This window comes from Xyrauchen texanus, chromosome 19 (assembly GCF_025860055.1).
Source record: "Xyrauchen texanus isolate HMW12.3.18 chromosome 19, RBS_HiC_50CHRs, whole genome shotgun sequence".
Lineage (NCBI taxonomy): Eukaryota > Metazoa > Chordata > Actinopteri > Cypriniformes > Catostomidae > Xyrauchen > Xyrauchen texanus.
The window spans coordinates 20,047,597-20,071,145 of NC_068294.1; the positions used below are offsets into that span (position 1 = coordinate 20,047,597).

The 23,549-nt window shown below is 39.6% G+C and overlaps 1 protein-coding gene across 5 annotated transcripts in view; it reads left to right on the plus strand.

Annotated features, from left to right (window-relative positions):
* LOC127659387 (protein diaphanous homolog 2-like) overlaps positions 1–23,549 on the plus strand; it is a 609,426-nt gene that overhangs the window by 476,508 nt on the left and 109,369 nt on the right. For all 5 annotated transcript variants that reach the window (XM_052149176.1, XM_052149179.1, XM_052149180.1 and 2 more), the window contains one exon: positions 14,549–14,713. In XM_052149176.1, the coding sequence (XP_052005136.1) occupies positions 14,549–14,713 (165 nt within the window). The remainder of the gene's footprint in view (positions 1–14,548; positions 14,714–23,549) is intronic.

The window sequence follows — 23,549 nt, forward strand, 5'->3', positions numbered from 1 at the left end:
GTGAAAATCCCAGGAGGTCACCAGTTACAGAAATAGTCAAACCAGCCCGTCTGGCACCAACAATCATGCCATAGTCTAAATCACGGAGATCAATTTTTTCCCTGTTCTGATGGTTTATATGAAAATTAACTGAAGCCCCTGACGTGCATATGCATGATTTTATACATTACTCTGCTGCCACACAATCGGCTGATTAGATAATCACATTAATATGTAGATGTACAGGTGTACCCAATAAAGTGCCCGGTGAGTGTATACACTGAAATATATATATATATATATATATATATATATATATATATATATATCTACAAAACAATATGTTTCTTTCATGAAGTGCATGCCATCTGCATAATGAAAGGAAGCCTCTCTAAGTAACCTCTCTAAGGTCAGATGGAAAGTAGATAATAAAAAGCAGAGGAAAAGTAATTAGAAAAGTAAGTGGGTTCATGCGCTTTGGCTCTGAATTGCAGCGGTTAATGTTAATGAGGGGAGCCGGTGAGACTCTAAGATCCCTCATTGCACAAATGAATGTCACCAAGTGCACAAAATGTCCGCCTCCGAATGGAAATGGAGCTCTGTGTCAAAGCAGTGATCCTTTTCTTCCTACAGATCATTTCTATCTGTGGCACCTGCAGAAGGTGCTGGTACCCATTTAAATTAATGTGGCTCCCATGCCAGTGGCATCTGGAGCACCTCTTCCTGTGTAAATAACCCAGAGAAGCTCCATTTTGTGCATCTAATCAATTTATTATTCCCAATGTTCTCTATTGACGGAACATCTCTGCTTTTATATGTTTTTGTCTTTTCTTTTAAAACCCTCAGTATTTTTGTGGTGTGCAGATGTTTGATAGTTTCATAAATACATGCACTGGATGTCTCATTGTTTGTGGATTGATACTCTCATTTTTGATTTTCTGAAAGCTCTTGAAGCGAGATGTGAGTGTTCTTTTGTGCAGGTCGAAGACATAACTTTTCAAATGTCTGTTTGCTGGGCAGGCATTAGGCATGCCAGCATGCTCCACAGCTCTCCTGCCAGAGACTTGATGATATATTTATGGATTTTTCACTCTTTTCCCTGGCCTTAATTAAAGTGCAGGCATTGAACATGTCAAGGCTGTGTTGAACCTTTTCACCGCTGAGACACAATCTTGTCAGAGAGAGGTTTTAGCTGTTTCATAGCAGTCTGGATGAAAGGTAATAAGAGACGATTCGTTAGTACCAGGATGGCAGAGTAGCTCTTAAAGTTTAGGTTTTTTATTACAGTGAAAATTTTGTAATGTAGCCGATACCACTGCTTTCAGTTGACAGTACAGAATACGGTTATGATAAGTGGATAGATTTATCTGTTTGTGGGTGTTTTTTCTCTGGTGGATTGGTGTTAAGGTTAGGAGAGGAGTCACATTTAGCTGCTGTATTGATTTCATAAAAGGTTGCACAGTGGGAAGTGGGTAACCTGTCACCATACCTTCTCACCACGCATATTGCAAGAGCCCAGGTAATTGAGCTTTCCCAGACATATATTGGAAAGGACACAATAGTCAAGTGTGTTCAGCCAGTTACATGTCCATCATTCTTACCATTTTTATCACAAAAGTGTCGCTATTCTTCCCCCTTCTTGTTTATAGTTGCAGTTGTTATTTGTGTGAAAACTTTGTGACTTGTGAAAGGTGTTTTTGTTTTTCTTTCTTTTTTCTCGATATTGAAAGCAGCTGTCAGACGAATGATGCCTGGGCGTGATCCACATTTCCATTTGTACTCGCATCTCTGAAGCTCGCTGGCACTGAGGAGGTACAGTGTTTTAAAATTAGATATAAGCCTCCACAGCGCCGGACTAGAAATGGGGGAGGAAAAAATAAAGTGACAGTGAGATAGACGGATTGACAGGTTGATATTGTTAGCTTGACAGATGGTTCTATATGAATATGCTGGTGGAACAATGTTTAAAAAGAGCTGGGAAAAGGAGGAGGAGAGGAACAAGGGATGAAGAGAGACAAACAGATGGACAGACAGACAGAGCAAGGAGAGCAGGCAGGTAGAAGCTAGTGGGAATTATCGGGTACTGTGAGATACTTTGATATTCACAAGTTGAAGCACGAACACATAGCTTTGGGCTACTCATCAGCTGTCAGTGCCCAGCCGCTTGGTGTGGAGCTATGTGGGGCATAAAGGCTCTCACTCTCTCTCCTTCCTTCTGTGCAAAACAAAACCAACAGGAAAATGAATGCATATTGCAAAAAAATACAATAAAATGCTAATCTGTTTGACTGACTTTAAGTAGTCGTCAGGTACCTACTTACATTTACATTTACGCATTTGGCAGACGCTTTTATCCAATGCGACTTACAGTGCACTTATTACAGGGACAATCCCCCCCAGAGCAACCTGGAGTTAAGTGCCTTGCTCAAGGACACAATAGTGGTGGCTGTGGGGATCGAACCAACGACCTACTGATTAACAGTTGTGTGCAATAGCCCACTACGCCACCACCAATCACTAGATTTGCCAAAGTTTGCCAGGATAGTGTCATAATTATTATTATTATCCATCCATCCATCCATCCATCTTCAACCGCTTATCCGAAGTCGGGTCGCGGGGGCAGCTGCTCCAGTAGGGGGCCCCAAACTTCCCTATCCCGAGCCACATTAACCAGCTCTGACTGGGCGACCCCGAGGCGTTCCCAGGCCAGTGTGGAGATGTAATCTCTCCACCTAGTCCTGGGTCTTCCCGAGGCCTCCTCCCAGCTGGACGTGCCTGAAACACCTCCCTAGGGAGGCGGCCAGGGGCATCCTTACCAGATGCCCAAACCACCTCAACTGACTCCTTTCAACGCAAAGGAGCAGCGGCTCTACTCCGAGCTCCTCACGGATGACTGAGCTCCTCACCCTATCTCTAAGGGAGAAGCCCGCCACCCTTCTGAGGAAGCCCATTTCGGCCGCTTGTACTCGCGACCTAGTTCTTTCGGTCATGACCCAACCTTCATGACCATAGGTGAGGGTAGGAACGAAAATTGACCGGTAGATCGAGAGCTTTGCCTTTCGGCTCAGCTCTCTTTTCGTGACAACGGTGCGATAGAGCGAGTGCAATACCGCCCCTGCTGCCCCGATTCTCCGGCCAACCTCCCGGAGGTTTATTATTATTATTAATTATTATTATTATTATTATTATTAATTAGTACCAAGTTAGCTAGATATCCAAGAGCAAAACAGTATATTCTTTGTTTTCTGAGTAATGTCTATGAAAAAAGATGTTGAATTTTAGATGGAAACAAATTACTATACACAATTTTATACTTCTATATTTATGCTGTTTTTTTCCAATGTTTCCTGTCTACATTTTTTCAGATTTTTAACCGCAATAAACAACTAAATCCCAATGTATACTTCAGTCAGACATTAACGCTGCGTGTCCGCATACAGGACGTGTGACGTAAATTTCATCATCAGAAGAGTGATCAAGCTTTGAGCGCATGCAGCCAGATTTCTGAATGTGTACACTGAATGTACTTGTGCCAGGAATTATTTTTAACAATTCATGGGTCCACAAGGTGACAACACTCACAGATGAGCCGTTATTACTGTCATGAAGAAGTGCTAGAAGAAGATGAATTTGTAGTAAAGAACAGTGGATTTGCACGTCAGGAGGTCAGGAGATAACTGCACGTGTATAATTTGAGTTTGAATGAATAGATTGACAACTTTTTTGATGCTTAGCATTCATATCAAAACCAAAGTATACTTTAGGCTTAACCATTGTTGGTTAATTTGCATATCAGCAATTAGATAGCATTATGTCCTCATATATCCCAACTTTGTGCAAAGTCATTTTCATCTCTTCTCACTTTCATATTCACGTAGAGTCAGTTAAAAGATGAGCAAAGGCCAGTGTCACACAGTGCATTTGCTATCATTTAATTTATTTGGTTACATTCTGACTTACCGTATATAATTATTTTGGCCAGAACCTGCAGTTCTGTGTTTAAAGCTGAATAGAAATGGGCAAAAAACATCACTTAATGTTTTTTAATTTTCATCACCACCACTGTCCATTAGACAGCAGCTCTCTAAAAGGTTTTATACAACTTTTAAAATGGCTCTGTGCTAGAGGGATGTTCACACACTTAAAATGTGTTTGTATGAAGAAGTGTTAGCACTGCGACTTGTTTCTGATCAGCCAAGGCTGGAGCAGACAGCTTTTTCACATCTCCTCTCTTTTGTCACAAACAAATATTGTGTGGGTGCCAGTTTCCTGTCACTCATTAGACAATAATGATTCGCAAATCCACTTGCCTTCAGGATATGTGTCTCATCCTCCTCATCCCCGTAAATCTCCTTTGCTTTTGCTGGAGAAACTCTGAGAAATCATTTTATCTTACACTTGATTGCCAGATACAGCAATCATTAGTTAATTATTCAGAGCATTAAATTACCATGCTAAAAATAGTGACTTTAGCTTCTTGTCTCCACTGGAGACTGTTGCATTATCTGAGCACGCTCTCCTCCCCCCCAGACTTGACACGGGTACGCAGTAGATGTATGACAGTGTACCGTAAATATAATTTTCACTTGAATCATGTCTGCACTTAATGTAATAAAAGAAAGATGCTGCACACAAGAAAAAAAATCATTTTTTATTAACAGCAGGGTGCATGCAGCACTCAGTACTTGAATTTGCTGATTATTACTCATTTGACCAGCTGAGAACATGAGCCTTTATAGATTGCAACATCCTTTATTCACAACACTGTAAAATGCAACATCTGTAATGCAGTGTCAGTACACAAGCCATTTTATTTTCATCATGGATATCTTTGCTACTAAACTTCAGTGTACATTATGATTAGAGGTTTGTACGATATGGGTTTTTCTGTGGCACATGCGGTTACCAATGTTGTAAGCAGAAAATTTGCATTATATTTTGGTAGAACTCTGAATTAAAATAAGGGGGTACTACCACATCTGTTATGTGGCCAAGCTTTCTACCATTGCCAATAATCTTGAAATGACTGAATATCTGACGATTTATTGGCCTTGTCAATTAACTGATGTAACATTAACCATAGTTCATGGTTCACCTATAGCTATTTCTGGGTGCTACATGTACTTCAGTAGATTTTTTTCTCTCTGGACACTTCATTAAGCTGAAGTCCAACGAACATAGAAATAGGTTATAGGTTTCTTAATGGAATTCATTGGCTTAAGGAATCGAAATCTTCCCTCAACACTTTAGCACTGCTGTTAGGCCAAAGACTGGGAGAATGATAAGGATATTGAATGTAGCCGTTGCTTGTTACAGCACCATGCTGCTTTAACAGGAAGAGACTGGTCAATACTTCACATAGCTCCTTGCCTCTACCACTCTCTCTCTCTCTCTATGGGTGAGTGCACATGTTGCAATTTCTCAGAGACTGGCAAACATCCTGTGGATGAGTTGACCAGCCAATCCAAACAGTTTTTATTTTAAAGTGTCAGAATGGATTTCTTGCTATAAATAACTAGACTCTCATTAGAGTAAAAACAAATGCAAAATAAGGAATAAAATAAAAGAGAAAACAAAAATAGGCATTTCGGTTTGCATCAAAAGTGCTCAATATTGATCCAATTTGCACAGAGCTAAAAGCATTTAAGTGCTTAGACCGGCTTTTTGTACAGATGTTGTATATGTAAAAGAGAGAGAGAGAGAGAGAGAGAGAGAGAGAGAGAGAGAGAGAACCTCCAATTTTATTGACATTTAAAACACTTAATCATCTGTAGGTCAGCCAAGCAGGGACCCCATCAGAACAATCCTACCAGTCTTTATTACAAGCATGCTCAGGAAAAATAATAACCACCCTCCTGAGAACCTCTCTCACTCTCGTCTGAACCGCCATCTCTCTTAGAAGTATAACATCTAGATTATACCTTATTAGTCTATTGCTTTTGACTAGCTGGAGAAGCTTCTGCCACCATTAAAACACATTAAGGGATAGTTCACACTAAAGTGAAAATTCTGTTATTTGTTTACATTTGTTATTTTCTCACCCTTATGCCATTCCAATGAATATTGTGGCTCGTCTTTTAAATACAATTCAGTAAATAGTGCCTCACTTTAAAGCTTAAGAAAGGTCATCATAAAAATAGTTAATGCGAAATTTGTGTCATTCCAAGTCTTCTGAAGACATACGATAGGTTTCAATTAATAAAAATCTTAAATTTAAGGAATGTTTCAGTGAAGTTTTCATGTGAATGCGTGCCACTGTCAACAAACTTCTGTCATGCACATATAATTTTTTCTCACCAAAATCTATCATATGTCTTCAGAAGACTTGGAATATGACACACAGAAGACTTGGAATATGACAAGTCACTTGGACTACTTTTATTATACTTTTGGGTCCGTTGTAATGTTTTAAAGTGAGGCAAATCTGCTGACATTGAATTGAAAAGACAGACAAATATATTTGTTAAAAAAACTTTTGTGATCCGCATAAGAAAGAAATTAATATGGGTTTTGAACAAAATGAGAATGAGTAAATTATGACTTTTGGTCATAATTATATAATATTATTTAAAAAAAAAAAAAAATATATATATATATATATTTTTTTTTTATTATTTGTATTTTTATGGGTGAGCTATCCCTTTTTAACCGACACGCTCTCTTCCTCGTTAAAAAAAAAAAAAACAATTCTGTTTCAGTGATTTACCTCATATTATAGGGTTAGGAGTATCTCTCTCTCTCTCTCTCTCTCTCTCTCTCTCTCTCTCTCTCTCTCTCTCTCTCTTAGTAGCCTGCTGTCTGCCAATGTGGTTTTCAATTAAAATGAAGAAGCCTGCAATTGTTCTCATTTCAGAAGCTGTACGATAGCAATCGCTGAAACCAGTTGTGTAATTTGTGTAATCACAGAGCAGTTTGTTAGGAGCGTTAAACTTAATTACTAGCAGGTGAAGGCATGCTGAGAGATACACTGAGAGGCACCTATAGCCTAACCAACAGCTTGCCTGAGGGATACTATCAGCTGCAAAACCATGATAGAGAACTGATTCATGTCACATAATCTGCACAATAGCACCTATTACAGACTTGCCTATGTCTAATGCAGTAATAATAACAAACCTGTTTGGGTATTTACTTAAAAAATAAAATAATGTTATAAATTACTCACCCTCATGTTGTTCCAAACCAATATGCTTTTCTGTCTTTTGTGGAAACAAAAGGAGATTTTAGATGAGAATAATAGCCTCATCACCATTCACTTCCATTCTATTGAAGAATGATGCATTGAAAGTCAGTGGTGACTGTGGTTAACATTCTGCTTAATATCTCCTTTTGTTTTCCATGGAAGACAGAAAGTCGTAGGAGTTTGAAACATCATTTGGAAGAGTGAAATATGACAGTATTTTTATTTCCGTTTGGACTATCCCTTTAAAACCATTTTCATCTTCACTAAATGTGCTCAAAGTTTACAGTCATGATCTAATCAGAAAGACTGATTTGACAGGGTGCTGATGTAAAAAACAGAGCGTTTGAACTCTTTGGAGAATGTGTGAGACATTGTACATATGTTGGTGTCAAGATCAGGACAGCAGAGCCAACAGCTCTGATTTGAAAGACAACCTTCGGTGAAGCACCATTACATGTGGATATATTATGTTCTAAGTACAAATAACACCCCAATGCCTCTCCAGAGTAAAAAAGCCCCAGTTCCTGAAAACTGCAGACTTTCTCTGATGGCTTTTCTGTGTTAGTGCTGCTACTCAACTCATAGCCTTAAGGTTTCTGTATGTGTAGTGCTGTAACTGTGCTTTTAGTGCACCTGTAGGCATTTGATGCTGAAATCCATTCCCTTTAAATTTTTTAGAACATCTCTTGTTCTTCTGTTTTAACAGGGTAATGTACCTTGTACTCACTGTTTGCTGCATCTGTGGTTCCATCCTGCTGAGATGCCGCTGTTGGGTTGATTGTTTGGACAGGAGCTTGAGCTCCACTTCAGATACAGCTGGATACTTTTGCGAGACGCATCAGAGTCTCATCTCCCAGATCCATAAATATTTAATATGCGGAGATGCAGAATAAATTGACAGTGAAATTGACTCTGAATCCTGCTTTAATTTTTCAAATGAAGAGGAAGAGAGGGCCTTTTCGTGCTGGTATAACAGCGAGTCACGACATGAGATCCCGACCTCGCCATCGAGGAAAGGAGATGAAGGAATTTGCTTATCTGCCACCTCGCTGTTACCAAAGACACATCACATTCCAGTTATTGCTGGGGGCCTAGGCTTTAATTACAAGCCTGTTTGTGGAGGTGAAATTAGACCCCCAGCACTGTGGGTTAATTCACGAGTGTAGAACAGCCTGCAGGAGATGTATGCTGACGCAACACATCTGATCTGCATGCAGCATTTGCTCTCAGCTGTCAGCTCCACTCACTGATAAGAGAATTGAGAGAGGCTAAGAGCCAATGAAGGATTTGTTGTTAAATTACCTAATTTCCATTTGTTTCGTGTCCGTTTACGTCTGCTCACTGACGCATGTCTGAGGGCTTGCACTCGTAGACTGTGAGCTTGCACTCGTAGTTTTTCACTACTACGTGATATTACTTCTGTCAGATGTTGAATCTGAAGACATGACAGCTCATAACGCTTCTTAAAGGTATAGTTCAATTCACTAAGAATGAATTGTACCTGGTAAAAACACTGTTTATTTGTACACACTGTCTGCATTGGTTTAGTGCCCAATTCACTAAAGGAATTTTGCAGATCAGGCAAAAGCACAAATAAGACCACAAAATATGTGCTGAATGCAATTTGCATGGTGAGGTTCTGATTTGCATGGTGCAGGTTCTGAGAGCTATATAGCAGAGTATGTAGCAGACTCCCGTCATCTGGCTCACTCTGCTGGGACTCTGCATACCGAAAATGTGATTGACTACACTGGGCATATGGTCATATGCCAGGTTATAATGCACTTATTCATCATTATTTGATGACTTACTCCTGAAATGATCGATACAAAATGTACACAAACATCCCTTTTAAATAACATTCAATTTACTGCCTGCTTTCCTCGAGCGGTAGCATAGAAAGTAGATGTGTTTGTGCAGAAAAGAATGACAATTACTTAATTTAAATACTGAAGTATTAATTTCAAGTCTTCAGTCTTCGCCCCTTAGTCTTATTTTACTCACCTTCATGTCATTCCAAACCCGTCTCATGTGCATTCCTGTGTCATCTTGCAAAATGTCCAAGCTGCTCTGTCCCTGGTCACCATTCATCTTCAATGTGTGGGGGAAAACATTATAATGAAAGCAAACGATGACGAGGGAAAGAGTAGCTTGAACAATCTGCTCAATATCTCCTTTTGTGTTCCAATAAAGAAAGAAAGAAAGAAATTCATGTTTGGAACTACAAAAGGGCGAGTAAATGAATACATAATTTTCATTTTTGGGCAAAAATTTTTTTAACACCTGCGCACATGACCTGAATATGCCAGCCACATGAGCTTTCAGTGACATATGTCTACACCAGAGCACAGACACCTCTTTTCCATTTCAATTTCAGAGAGAATAAATTATGTTTCGCACTATCTTCTTCTTGTACAATTCAAAACAGCTGAATCAGCAGAAATGTGTGCCCAATCTTTTCCTTTGTTGCACTCTGCTCAAAAATTCAACAGTTGCACAAAATGAGTCATCAGAATCACAACCCTCATCAGCTTCATTAACGCCTGAGCATTTTCCCCCTTTGTTCTCATTACTGCTCATATCACAGCATGCTAGACTCAAATTTCTGTCAATAATAGACCATTAATCAGTAGCTTGCACGGGGTTGGAGCGGTAGTTTTTGATTGAGTTCAGGCACTTGATTGCTCGTACAGATGCACAATACTGCATAATTACATGTGGAAGAGACTAGAGAGATACTGTCTGACAGTCATGGCTGTGTTGGCAGCTTTTAGGAGCAGACAGTACTTTGATAGTGGTGCGCTGAAAAGGCGTGTGGTGGAAAGCATGTTGGTCTCCATTCAAGGTGTTGTGTTAATTACTTTGGATGCCATCCAGAAACCCTCAAAGAATTTCGAGAGCTGCGACATTCAATTTGGTTCAGTCCAAATTATTTTCATGATGTGAAGAGAGACAATCCTTTTTTTTTATTTTATTTATTTGTTTCCTATATTTTTTATTTGCAAAAGGCAAAACTTTTCTTCAGATGTATAGAGGGTATGGATTCTATTATTTTTATTCATGTTTGCCTGAAGGGAAGTGTCATTATTTGGCACTTTGATTGTTTCATGGTGATGAATGCTAATGGGGAGGCACTTTATTTCTAGTGCATAATCTTCTGAATACTTTGTCCTTCTTTCAGCAAGTCACAGTTCATTGTCTTTGTCAATGACTGGCACTTTTATTCAGCTAAGTTCCCATCAAGTGTGTTTTTTTTCCGTTGTGTGACCGTTGCAATGTGTGTCTTATTACTAAGGCTGTTACTAGGTAGGGCATCCTCTGCAGTGGTACACTGAGTGTCCTCAACTTAATTAGCTTAGTTTAAGCGAGATGGCCTTTGCAGGACAAACTGACACAGAACATGTCATGCTTGCTATGACAACACATATCGCTCTCAATCTGCACGAGCGCTCTGCGCGAAAAGGGAATCTAACGATAGGGAATATTTACGCATATATATAGTCATCATACCCAAAACTCACTGCAACTCAAGTGTTGTCCATGTTTGATGATGTTGCAGTGCATTCCAATGAACAAATGTTGTAAGTAAAGTGAGCTTCTACATATATCCCCTGCACAATGTGTAGGGAGCAGTGAACACTAAGTCGGAACCTTGTGAATCATAACACAGCTATGCACTCCAGGCTTTTGGAAAATGTATTTCCCTTGGAAATGTATTTCCCTCCAATCCCCCATGACAAGCCATTAGTGCACCATAAACCACCCCCCAAAAATATGCTTTCTGCCTCATTCTGTCTGGACAAGTGCTCTACAGCCGTAGAGGTAGTCCTAGCTGGTGACCTGGTGAGAAAACGGCTTCCTCCAGCTCCAATCTGAAGTCCAACTGTTGGGTATAGTATGTTGACTGGCCGTGGGGCTCTGGTATTGAGGGGAGAGGATAAAGTCAATCATCACTAAAAGCTTACTTTCTATCTGCCTCCCAGCGCAGAGCCAGGAGGCACATAGGAAAGCATTTAATAAACATTAATGGAAGTGGGTTAGTGGAGATTTATTAAGGAGGCTTTTTGGCCTTGCCTATGGGAGCCATGCACCATTTTATTCACTCATACAAGCACACAGGTAAACAAACAAGGTAATTTATGACATCTTCACAGGTGGCAGTGGTGGAATTCACTTTCTGGCTCAGTTTAAGGATAAGGGAATTGTTTTTTACACTGTCCTGAAGAATTTTATTCATTTACCATGTGCTGAATGGATGATATGCTGCATTCTACTGAATTATATTTAAAAAGTTTTATAATGAGGATACAAGGTGTTTTAGACTCATATTCTAACACTGTGTCCTAATTAGTTGCAATGCAACAAGTTGCCAAGCAAAAATAATTTGAAAACAAGTGATTGACCAAATGTATTGCTGTATAGAGACGTTCACACTGAATGTATTTTTATATCAGTTAGTGTCAAAACATTTGTAATGCACATCAATCATTTACTATTTATTTGTATGGAAACTCTCAACAAGGGTACATCTTTCTATAGGATAAGAAAGCTAGCCTCTCTGTATAGTTGAAATATGGTATATTGTTGTGAAAATGTGTGTTCACTCATTCCTTTGAGGACAGCTGGATAGAGAGAGAGAGAGAGAGAGAACCAACACACAGTGCTTGCTTTAGAGAATGAAGCACACATTGTTTTACCCAGGATCCTCTCTCTACCCCATCATTTGAAGCTGATGTGACAAAGAAGCCTGGAGAGTGTACTTTGAAGGTTCTTACAGAGGTAGAGGAAAGAAAGAGTGTGAGATTGAGGTGAAGAAGGAGAATGCTGGACTGATATTTGACTGTGCATGTCAGCTGTTGTCAATGTGACAAATCTTTGATGTGGAAATAATAGCTGGTGAGGGTTCAGCCCAGTGTAGTGGATCTGTGTAAGACTGCACTGAGATGTTGTCAAACACACACACACACACACACACACACACACACACACACAAGCAAAGGCAATATTTTCAGTGTCTTATCCAATCGAGACCAAACTTCAAAGCTCTATTGCTTTGCTTTTGCTGTATCATCATAATAAACAGAGCTTGATCAAACTAAAGATATTAAAGTATGTGGCGGTTCAATTGAACACATTGCTCAACCTTTTGTTTGATTCTGCTTAATTTATCTGCTTTTAAGGAAAGATTTAATAAAATATTTGCTCTTGTCGTAAGAACTTATAAAACAAGGCCACTATTGCAGGTATTCAAGTTCAAATTCTGTTTCCATTCAGGCTTTAAGGACTACCACAGAGGATGACTGGGAGTTTGAGAGTAGAGTGTTTATGTAGGTCATAGCAGAATAGTGGGTGGTACCGATAAGATGGCTCAGCATGGACCTGGTAACACTACCTAGACCAGGGGTATCAAACTCCGTTCCTGGAGGGCCACAGCCCTGCAGAGTTTAGTTCGAGCCCTGCTCCAAAATGCCTCCTTGTAATCTTCAAGCACTCCTGAAGACCTTGATTAGCTGCTTCATGTGTGTTTAATTAGGGTTAAAGCTAAACTCTGCTGGACTGTGGCCCTCCAGGAACCGAGTTTGACACCCCTGACCTAGACCCTATTACAATAGTAAAGATGTTTCCATTTCTTATCAGTGCACACTACCTAATCAGTGCACAAATGTGTAGATGATGGGTGTGCTGTTGATTGGTTGGATGAATGGATGGATAAAATTAAAGATTTGTTCTGTTAAAGACTCCATGAATTGGTTTGACCAGCGCCATTTTCATTCCTGTGTTGACATACACTCACTGACCACTTTATTAGGTACACCTGTACACCTACTTATTCATGCCCAGCTACCCAATTGTTCAGAGTGGTTATCTGAGTTACTGCATCCTTTCTGTCAGCTCAAACCAGTCTGGCCATTCTCCGTTGACCTCTCTCATCAACAAGGCATTTCTGTCACACATTGAATGTTTTTTGTTTGTTTTTGGCACCATTCTGAGTAAACTCTAACAGACTGTTGTCCGTTAAAATCCCAAGAGATCAGCAGTTACAGAGAGACTCAAACTCAGCCCTTCTGGCACCAACAATCATGCCACGGTCAAACTCACTGAGATAAAAACAAATTTCCCATTCTTATGGTTAATGTGAACATTATCTGAAGCTTCTGACCCGCATTTGATTGATTTTATGCATTACACTGCTCCCACATGATTGGCTGATTAGATAACCACATGAATAATAAGGATTACAGGTGTTCCTGATAAAGAGGTCGGTGAGTGTAGATGACCTCAAAGCTAACAGACATTAACTAAAAGCCACAAAAGTAGAATTTTAATAGATATATGTTTGATCTTAGGGTGAACATAGCGCTGGGTTTTTTGAGGTGACTATTGTGTGACTATTTTTACAGCAATCAATTCAAAATAAGTCTCTTTATGCTTGAGGATTGAGCTCCATTAAACCTTTGCATACTTCCTCTCCATTCCAACCATCAATTCTTATCAGGCATTTAAAAACAGAGCAGTCTCAACCCTAAAAAGAAAAAAAGTTTGATTGGTCCCATTCAGTCTGTCCTAAGCAGATGTTTCTGTGACAGAATTCAAGTCCTAAAATGTCTGTTAAACAATCTGACTCATCTGTGCCGTTTATATGAATAGCTTAAATAAAATGCCAGATGTGTAGCCTCTCTGTTTCTTCATAAAGGGCTAACTCAGGCTACCCGTGTTGCTTTGAATCGGTGAAACACAATCACCTGGAAAATGGAGGCTGAATGTTTCACTGAATCACCGTCTATGTATGCCGTGCCACATTGTTAGCATCCAGCTGAAAGAAAGTGTGGCTCTATTGATGTGCGCTACCTGTGTTTGTGTATGTGTAGTTTAAGAGGCTGGGACGGGCCACGTGTGCCTCTTGATCTGCGAGATAACACAGCTCCGTCAGTGAGCAAACCTGCCTTCATCTTCTCTTTAAATTACACAGTTAAGCTCTCGCAGAGGTTCAGCGAGCATTGACCCCTCTCTTGTTTGGAGAAACAATGAAACAATTACTGCAATCAGCTATTCCCTCCAGAATCTGTGTTAGCACCCCCCCCCCCTCCCCCCAAACTATGAAACGCTCCTCTATCACTCCTCTACCGGCGCTAATAGCTCAATGGACCAATGATTCCAAACTTAGATAGAAAGGTTATTGGCTCTGTTTGTCTCACCTGAAGTCTGCGTAGAAGTGCTGTCTTTGCTCAATTTTTTGCATATGACCTTACTGTCAAAGGATTGTAAAAAGGAAGCTAGTGCTTCGTTTGTCCTTGTTTATCCATCACTGTACAAATCTGTATGCTGTGGAGTGGCTACAGTAATACCAAGCCTGCTTGTGCCCTTCCTTAACAGTCTCCTTCTCACGGCTTCTCCAAGCATTCGCGAGAGCAGTACGAGAAGCTTTCCACCATGCACAAGAACATGCAGAAACTCTACGAGAGCCTGGGGAGCTACTTCGCCTTCGACCCACACACTGTCAGCATTGAGGACTTCTTCGGAGACCTGGCTAACTTCCGCAACCACTTCATGGTGAGTACACTAGTGTCATTACCTGTTCCACATCAGTAATATGCTTCTCTCTTGTGTACTGCACTCTTCAGGGTTGAGGAGAGTTGAATATTTTCCTCATGTAAAGTTTTTGTTTGTGTTCATTTGTTATTTCATGTCTTTTATTTTGAAAATCTCATCAGTTTTTTCTTGTTCCTGTTTCTTGTCTTATGATTTCCTGTTCCCCACATGTGATTCTGTCATTTATATTCATGTGACATCTTGTTTCATACGTTTTGTTCTTATTGGCTCTTGGATTATTAGTATTGTCTTTTCATTGGTTCATGTTTATTAGTCTTATCACGTTAACAGTTCTGTCTATTCATTGGTGATCTTACGTTGTTCGGTTCGTTGTTTCGCTGTCATGGTTCTTGTTTCTTGTTCATGGTTTTTATTTTGTTTTGGATACTTTCATGTTTTTAGTTAATAAACTGCATTTGGGTTCTACTTCATCTTCATCCCGTCAGCGTCTTCGTCATTCTTGTACTGCTCGCCTGCCTACACGATACACCTCAGTGTTCCCATTCTCTTTCTCTCACTCCAGTGTGTATAAACTTGGCTTTAAGGAAGAATTGTTGAGCGCAGGTATATAATATATATAATGAATTAATGTTCTAATTAATACTTTGAATGCTGTCTCCACAACTAGATGGCAGAGGTCAGGGTAACTCTGCAGCACTATGATAAAGACAAGGAATGCTTTGGAAGCTTCTGTCATTCGGAGTGTTAAAAAAGTTCTCTCAAATTTTTTCCGTTTCTATTCTTCATGTGTATATTTATATATATATATATATATTTTTTTTTTTTTTTTTTATCAGTGCATAGGTTTAAGTAGGTCCATCCATCTAAAATCTAAAGCTTTTGTTCTTGCCTTCAGTGTATGTGATTATATAACTTATTTTATCACATTTGATAAAGCCATTTTCCTGACACCCCAGTGTGGAGATGAAAGGAAGGACTTATAGTACAGATTAAAGCACACATAAACTGTGCTGAGAATGGAATTTTCTGTATAATGTATTACAAAATGTGTACCTCTTATGCAGATAAAAGTGTCTCAGAAGCTTTTTATCCTTTCAGAGTTTTGTTAGCTTCTCTATTTTCGGATATCTAGACGATTTCTCAAAAAAAAAGAAAAAAATCTCTACCAGGAGTTTAGGCAGGTAGGACTGAGAGGACGAGATATATTCCAACTGAATGTGAAACCAGGGGAGTCGTTTTAGTACTGTATATCACACAGTACAGAGGTGATATTAGATTTTCAGCTAATTGATATTTACTTGTTTAATTGGCTAATATCCTGACTTACATTTGCTTCTAACTCAAATTGGGCTAAGGGACTCTATTAGCTTAAACTATTTGTTTATTTAGGTTTACACATTTATTTTAAAACACCCATTTTCTTTGAAGCTATATCATTGCAATAAATAAATACATACATACATGCATGCATACATAAATAAATAAACTATGACTTATCCAGTTTTATGGTTGTTTATATAGTTTTACTGGAAAACAAGACATAAAATACTGATGAAGTAAAATTGCATAGAATATTAATACTTGTTTAGAAAATATATTGAATTAAGAGTATTTTTCTTAGCCCTTTGGCTGATAATTATTTCTTGTTTAAAGCATAAATCTAACCAGATTTAGTGAGGTTTATGCCTAAAACCAGAAAAAAGAAAGTCTTAATATCTTAAGCAGTTTTGCTTCTCAAGTACAGTTTTTAACTGTATTTTGTTTTAAGAATGTCTTGATCTTTTCACTGAAAAACAAGATATAAATACTGATTTAGAAAGTATATTGTATAAATGTTTTCATAATATTTCACAATATTATTTATGTATTCTGAATAAGGAACCATCCTTTGTTTAGTGCATTTGCATGAATTACATTTATACTGGCTAGAGAATATGAAATTCCATTTCCAAAGGAGCATGCTTATCAGTTCAAAGAAATTTCTACTATGAGAAGTTGTTTAGCTTCACTGTGGTAATAGCACCCTGGGATTGGGGTAATTTTGGAGATTCAGTATGAGCAAGAGAACGATGGTAGAATGTCTCCACGCAAAGCTTTGTGTCTCAATAGAAATCTCTTTTAAACACACACACACATACATTGTAATTGTATGTATATATGTATATAGGTATACATATATATATATATATATATATATATATATATATATATATATATATATATATATATATATATATATATACAGTGGGTACTGAAAGTATTCAGACCCCTTAAATTTTTCACTCTTTGTTATATTGCAGCCATTTGCTAAAATCATTTAAGTTCATTTTTTTTTCCTCATTATTGTACACACAGCACCCCATATTGAGAATTGTTGACATTTTTGCACATTTATTAAAAAAGAAAAACTGAAATATCACATGGTCCTAAGTATTCAGACCCTTTGCTGTGACACTCATATATTTAACTCAGGTGCTGTCCATTTCTTCTGATCATCCTTGAGATGGTTCTACACCTTCAATTGAGTCCAGCTGTGTTTGATTATACTGATTGGACTTGATTAGGAAAGACACACACCTGTCTATATAAGACCTTACAGCTCACAGTGCATGTCAGAGCAAATGAGAATCATGAGGTCAAAGGAACTGCCTGAAGAGCTCAGAGACAGAATTGTGGCAAGGCACAGATCTGGCCAAGGTTGCAAAAAAAAATTCTGCTGCCCTTAAGGTTCATAAGAGCACAGTGGCCTCCATAATCCTTAAATGGAAGACGTTTGGGATGACCAGAACCCTTCCTAGAGCTGGCCGTCCGGCCAAACTGAGCTATCGGGGGAGAAGAGCCTTTGTGAGAGAGGTAAAGAAGAACCCAAAGATCACTGTGGCTGAGCTCCAGAGATGCAGTCGGGAGATGGGAGAAAGTTGTAGTAAGTCAACCATCACTGCAGCCATCCACCAGTCGGGGCTTTATGGCAGAGTGGCCCGACGGAAGCCTCCCCTCAGTGCAAGACACATGAAAGCCCGCATGGAGGTTGCTAAAAAACACCTGAAGGACTCCAAGATGGTGATAAATAAGATTCTCTGGTCTGATGAGACCAAGATAGAACTTTTTGGCCTTAATTCTAAGCGGTATGTGTGGAGAAAACCAGGCACTGCTCATCACCTGTCCAATACAGTCTCAACAGTGAAGCATGGTGGTGACAGCATCATGCTGTGGGGGTGTTTTTCAGCTGCAGGGACAGGACGACTGGTTGCAATCGAGGGAAAGATGAATGCAGCCAAGTACAGGGATATCCTGGACAAAAACCTTCTCCAGAGTGCTCTGGACCTCAGACTGGGCCGAAGGTTCACCTTCCAACAAGACAATGACCCTAAGCACATCGCTAAAATAATGAAGGAGTGGCTTCACAACAACTCCGTGACTGTTCTTGAATGGCCCAGCCAGAGCCCTGACTTAAACCCAATTGAGTATCTCTGGAGAGACCTGAAAATGGCTGTCCACCGACGTTTACCATCCAACCTGACAGAACTGGAGAGGTTCTGCAAGGAGGAATGGCAGAGGATACCCAAATCCAGATGTGAAAAACTTGTTGCATCTTTCCCAAAAAGACTCATGGCTGTATTAGATCAAAAGGGTGCTTCTACTAAATACTGAACAAAGGGTCTGAATACTTAGGACCATATTTCAGTTTTTCTTTTTTAATAAATGTGCAAAAATGTCAACCATTCTGTGTTTTTCTGTCAATATGGGGTGCTGTGTGTACAATAATGAGGAAAAAAAATGAACTTAAATGATTTTAGCAAATGGCTGCAATATAACAAAGAGTGAAAAATTTAAGGGGGTCTGAATACTTTCCGTACCCACTGTATATATATATATATATATATATATATATATATATATATATATATATATATATATATATACACACTCACACACACACACACACACACACACACACACACACACACTGGTCTTTTCCGCTTTGAACCAACTTATTTGTGTGTGACGATGTGGAAAGTCGACCAAGCTGAGAGCTCTTGTGGTGTGTGATTGGAATGTGTCAACCACATATTTGTCCTGTGGAACCTCAAAGAAAACCCCATATGCAGATTCCAAAATGAACACTTGCCAAGCAACAAATGCATGTAAAATTCGCATTCAGAGAGTAATAATATATATATGTTTTTTAAAGTTACTGACCAGAGACTATGACAAAAAGTTATCTTGTCATAAATATTGCGCAAAATACGTGATCATTGCTTCATATGTCAGACTGCTTACCCTGCCACTCCGACTTTGTGACTCTTTGTCAGGAAATATAAAAAAAAATAATAATAATTTTCATAAAGCAGCCCTTATTTAATTTCCCTATTGGCCTTATTATAATATACATTACATCCATTATATACTCTCACATCTCATGATTTTGAGTCATTTAAGGATAAATATGTATTCCCATATTATATTATTTTATACTATATTATTTATATAGATTATTATCTATATTTTATATAGCATCACCATGAGCGTTCTCAAAGCACATGCGCATATTCAGCACACACATAAACCGATCGCTTGCGAATTATACAGCTATTCACTCTGGATTATTATTATGAATATTAACTGTAATATGTGGAACAGGTTTAGACTATATCACAAAAATAGCTGGTTATTTTTTCGTTATTGAAGTTCTAATCAGGCTATTTGTCCAGCCAAACTACAATATAAAAAAACAAGCGTTAATGTCATGCCCTAAATACAAGTGTATTATAATAACTAATAACAACAACCCTATTCAAATTATACAAGTAAATTCTCTAATAATTCCTTAATTTTTTACTCAGTATTGTTATGGGATCTGATTAAAAAATGCCGTAATTTTCTCTGTGAAGTCGTGTTAACAAAAGCCTTTGAATTAGCGTGTCTTTGAATTCCAATATGGTAAAATGCTCTCATCTCCGCTTCAGTTCTCAAAAATAAAAAATATATATTTATTGATTTGTAATTGTACAGCAACTTGTAGTGGCCAGTTAAAGTGAATTTAGAGCGCTGTAAATACAATTGAACACAACACATCCATTATTCTGTGCATGAGATGAGATTCGTGGAGGGAGCACAGAACCAACCACCTCACGTGTGCTCAGAACAGACCTCCGCAGAGCAGTACGTGGCACATGCAGAGTGTTTGCTTGGTTAGATCACAGCCATTTGCAGTTTAATATTCATAAGGCCATGTCTTGATATCGATTTTATTTTGATGGATCATTCAGCCCTTCACAATGCAATAGGAAGACGTGTTGTTTTTGCTTTATTTCACAGAATGTGTTCTTTTTATCTCATCACATTAAATTCAGACTGCAAGCTCACAACTTGAGTATCATTCTCTTGCCTTGGCCCTGGAAATTCAGTTTTGGCGGGGTGCAGGAAACACTGAGATATATATATATATATATCTCAGTATATATATATATATATATCTTTCCTTTTATGTATGTATGTATGTATGTATTGGTTAGATGGGTTACACAGTCCAACCTAAAATAACTTAATGAATTATGGAGCCTGTACCTCGTAGAAGAGCAGCTCTTATGTTTTTGTGAGGAACACCAGACTATTCAGATATTATATTCTACAGTAGACAAACAGGAGAAGCTACAAAGCCACCTACACAATGCAGGATTTCAGCAAGAGAAAGCTTCCTTGTTGTCACTCCCTTGCACACGTACTCGCTGAAAATATATGCAAAGACATCTAGTCCTCAGTGGCTGCCTGGAAGGACTTCATCCTATCCTGTGGTTGCCAGCATGCATAAACAAACCTGGGGTAGATGAAGATCATATTGGCTAATTTAATTTCACAGCAATCCTTGTAGAGTATTACAAACACTATTTTGGACAACTGCCTTCTGAGTGTTGTCGTACCAATTTAGATATCTTATTGCAGACTACACTGAAGTGCATTTTGTTCTTCATAACATGTATTTGAGCGTTCAGGCGCTTCACTACGAGCGTTCTTAAAACACACGTGTATATTCAGCACACACACATAAACCGATCACTAACGAATTATACTGCTAACATGTAGCTCAGGGCCACACCTCACATGGGCTCAGGGCCACACATGGAAGGGCCGCGGCGATAGGTCCTGCCCTTTGAAGGGGATGAGCTCTATTAACATAGAGAGGGCTCTGCCCAACGGTGACACGGGTCTACCGAAGGGAGACCGTAGTGTGGAAGATACATCACAGGAGGTTACCGGGGTAACCGACACCTGTGCAGCACTTACCCCAGTACAGGGCACTTTAGCACATGCACTGGGTATAACTATGAATTCCTCCACTGTATTTGCGAGCCAGAGGGATAGGGAGGAAGGACATCCAAGGTTCATGGTTTGTGAACTCGCATGGGAGAGAAGAGTGCACTGCTTCACCTCCTGGATTGAAAAGGCACTATATGCAAGCGGTACACCTGGCCAGCTGCCCCACATTACAAAACTTACCCTTTCGTGCCTGAAAGAACATGGGACGAAAAAGCCTCTTTTTGAGGAAAAAAAGAGGCTTCCCTTTCCGCTGTCCGCTAAAGCAGACAAAGAGCTGCTCAGAGGACTCCCTTCTGGGCATACCAGTGCAGGCATTGGGAGGATTCTCTGGAAGAGACCATGTCTAACTCTGCTTTGCCGAACCGACTCCAAATCAGCTGGACCACCTGGGGATGGAGTCTCCACACTCCCCTGAGCATCACCTGTTGCGAAAATGCTTCCACTCTGATTTTGAGGTTGTCGGGGATGTGAGTCACCACTGACTCCAGAGGAGGAGATGACGGGCGAGTTGAGACAGGTGACAATAGCATATGCCACCTTGGCGGTTTATATATGCTACTGTCGCCATGTTGGTTCGGATGAACAACTTGCTGTTGGTGCTTAACTTGGATCAATGGCAATAGCCTCTGCAGGGCGAGTTGCACCACCAGCAACAAAAGGCAGTTGATTTGCCAACGCAGGCACGGTCCTGTCCAGGGGCCGGCGGCTGCGTATCCTTTTCACGCGATGCCCCAGCTTGACTTTGAGGCGTCTGTCTTGACCACGACACGCCTGGACATTTGCTGTAGGGGGACTCTGGCCAGCAGAAATGCAAGTTCTGTCCAAGGGCTGAAAAAGTGTTGGCAGGCCGGCGTGATAGCCACGCGATATGTTCCGCTGTGCCATGTGTACCTCGGGACTCATGGAGCCAGAGCTGAGGATGCCATATGCCCTAGGAGCTTCTGAAAGTATTTCAGTGAGACTACTGTTCACCGGCTAAATAAGTTCAGGCAGTTCAGCACCGATTGCGCGTGTTAGCTTGTGAATCACACTGAAATTGAGACTGAGTCTAACTCCATGCCGAGTAGGCTGATGCAGAAGCACATTTTGGCATGTGTCTGGCATCAAGATTGGTTCACGGCAGTAGACCTGATGGACGCGTCTTGATTTTACATCGACACAGACCCTTCCTATGGTTCGCGTTTGATGGTCGGACGAATCAGTACAATGTCCTCCCCTTCAGCCTGTCCCTGTCCCCTCTCATCTTCATGACGGTTGTGGAGGCAGCCCTTGCCCCATTAAAGGAAGTGGGCGTTCGCAGGGACCAGGTGCTCACGCACCTCAGCCGTTTAGGGTCTTCAAGCCGCAAGTGCTCAGGGAAGGGTGGAGGGTTACAGTCAATCCCGACACTCGCGGTGACCCATGCAATCATGGTGGTCAGCTCCGTGTCAGCCTCAGACTGGGCCGGCACACTGGAAGGCACCAGCCTGGTTGAGTCCTCGTCATCTGACATCACCAAGGTGCTCTCTTTTTTGCAGCACACAGGGAATCACACATTTACTGCTACTTTAATGAATGAGCACTTTCTCAGCACTTGACACATGACAGTGTGGCCTCTGGAGGCTGAACTGTTGGCAATTCTAAGTATTAACAAATTTAAACTTTCTGACATGCTATTTCAGACATGCTTTTTTTTTTTACAAATGTATAAGAATTACACATGTATCAATATTGATACATGCCCATTTTTTTTTTAATCATTACAGTTGTAATTCTGACTGTGAGCACGGATAAAGAGACTGCAAATGGGTATAAAAACGAATTAAACAACAAATAAACATGTGTATGCACATCTGAGTATACGTGATGTAACACGAGTCGTGACAATCAGACATGTTGAGCGATAGAGTCTATTTGAGCAACCATGAGCACTTTCAGCTTAATTCCCTTCAATATGCAGTGTCAATCAAACATGAGAATTCTCCAGGTGCTCTCAATATCTCTTCAGACACTCATCTCATTGCTATTCTATGAGGATCCCAATTTAAATCAGATTAATGTTGGTCAAATTACCACTAATCACAGCAATTATATTTTAACCATAGCAACTACCAACATTTAAGGTAGTGCATCTTCTTCACACATTTGCTTAATAATTTGAGTTAATAATTAAACAAATCATAGATATTAATGATTTCACACTGGAGCAGTTTTAGAGCTTTTAATGGATATATTTTAATTTTTTTAATATATCTCTGCTGTGTGTGAGATGCTCTCATGGTTTTTACAAATTTCTCATGGTTCGGTTTGTATTACGGTTTTAGGGTCACGGTTTCGGTACTGTTCTGTAAAATATTACTGTCAAATCCAAAGTAAGAATACCCTATTTGGTAACAAACACTTCCAACAGGTTTGCCCTTAAAAAAATCACTGTTATTTAAACAGTAAAAACATTGTAACCACAGAATCAACCTGATTACTGTCATGTTTACAATATACAGTATAATCATGGTTACTATATTGAAAATAGAGTATTACT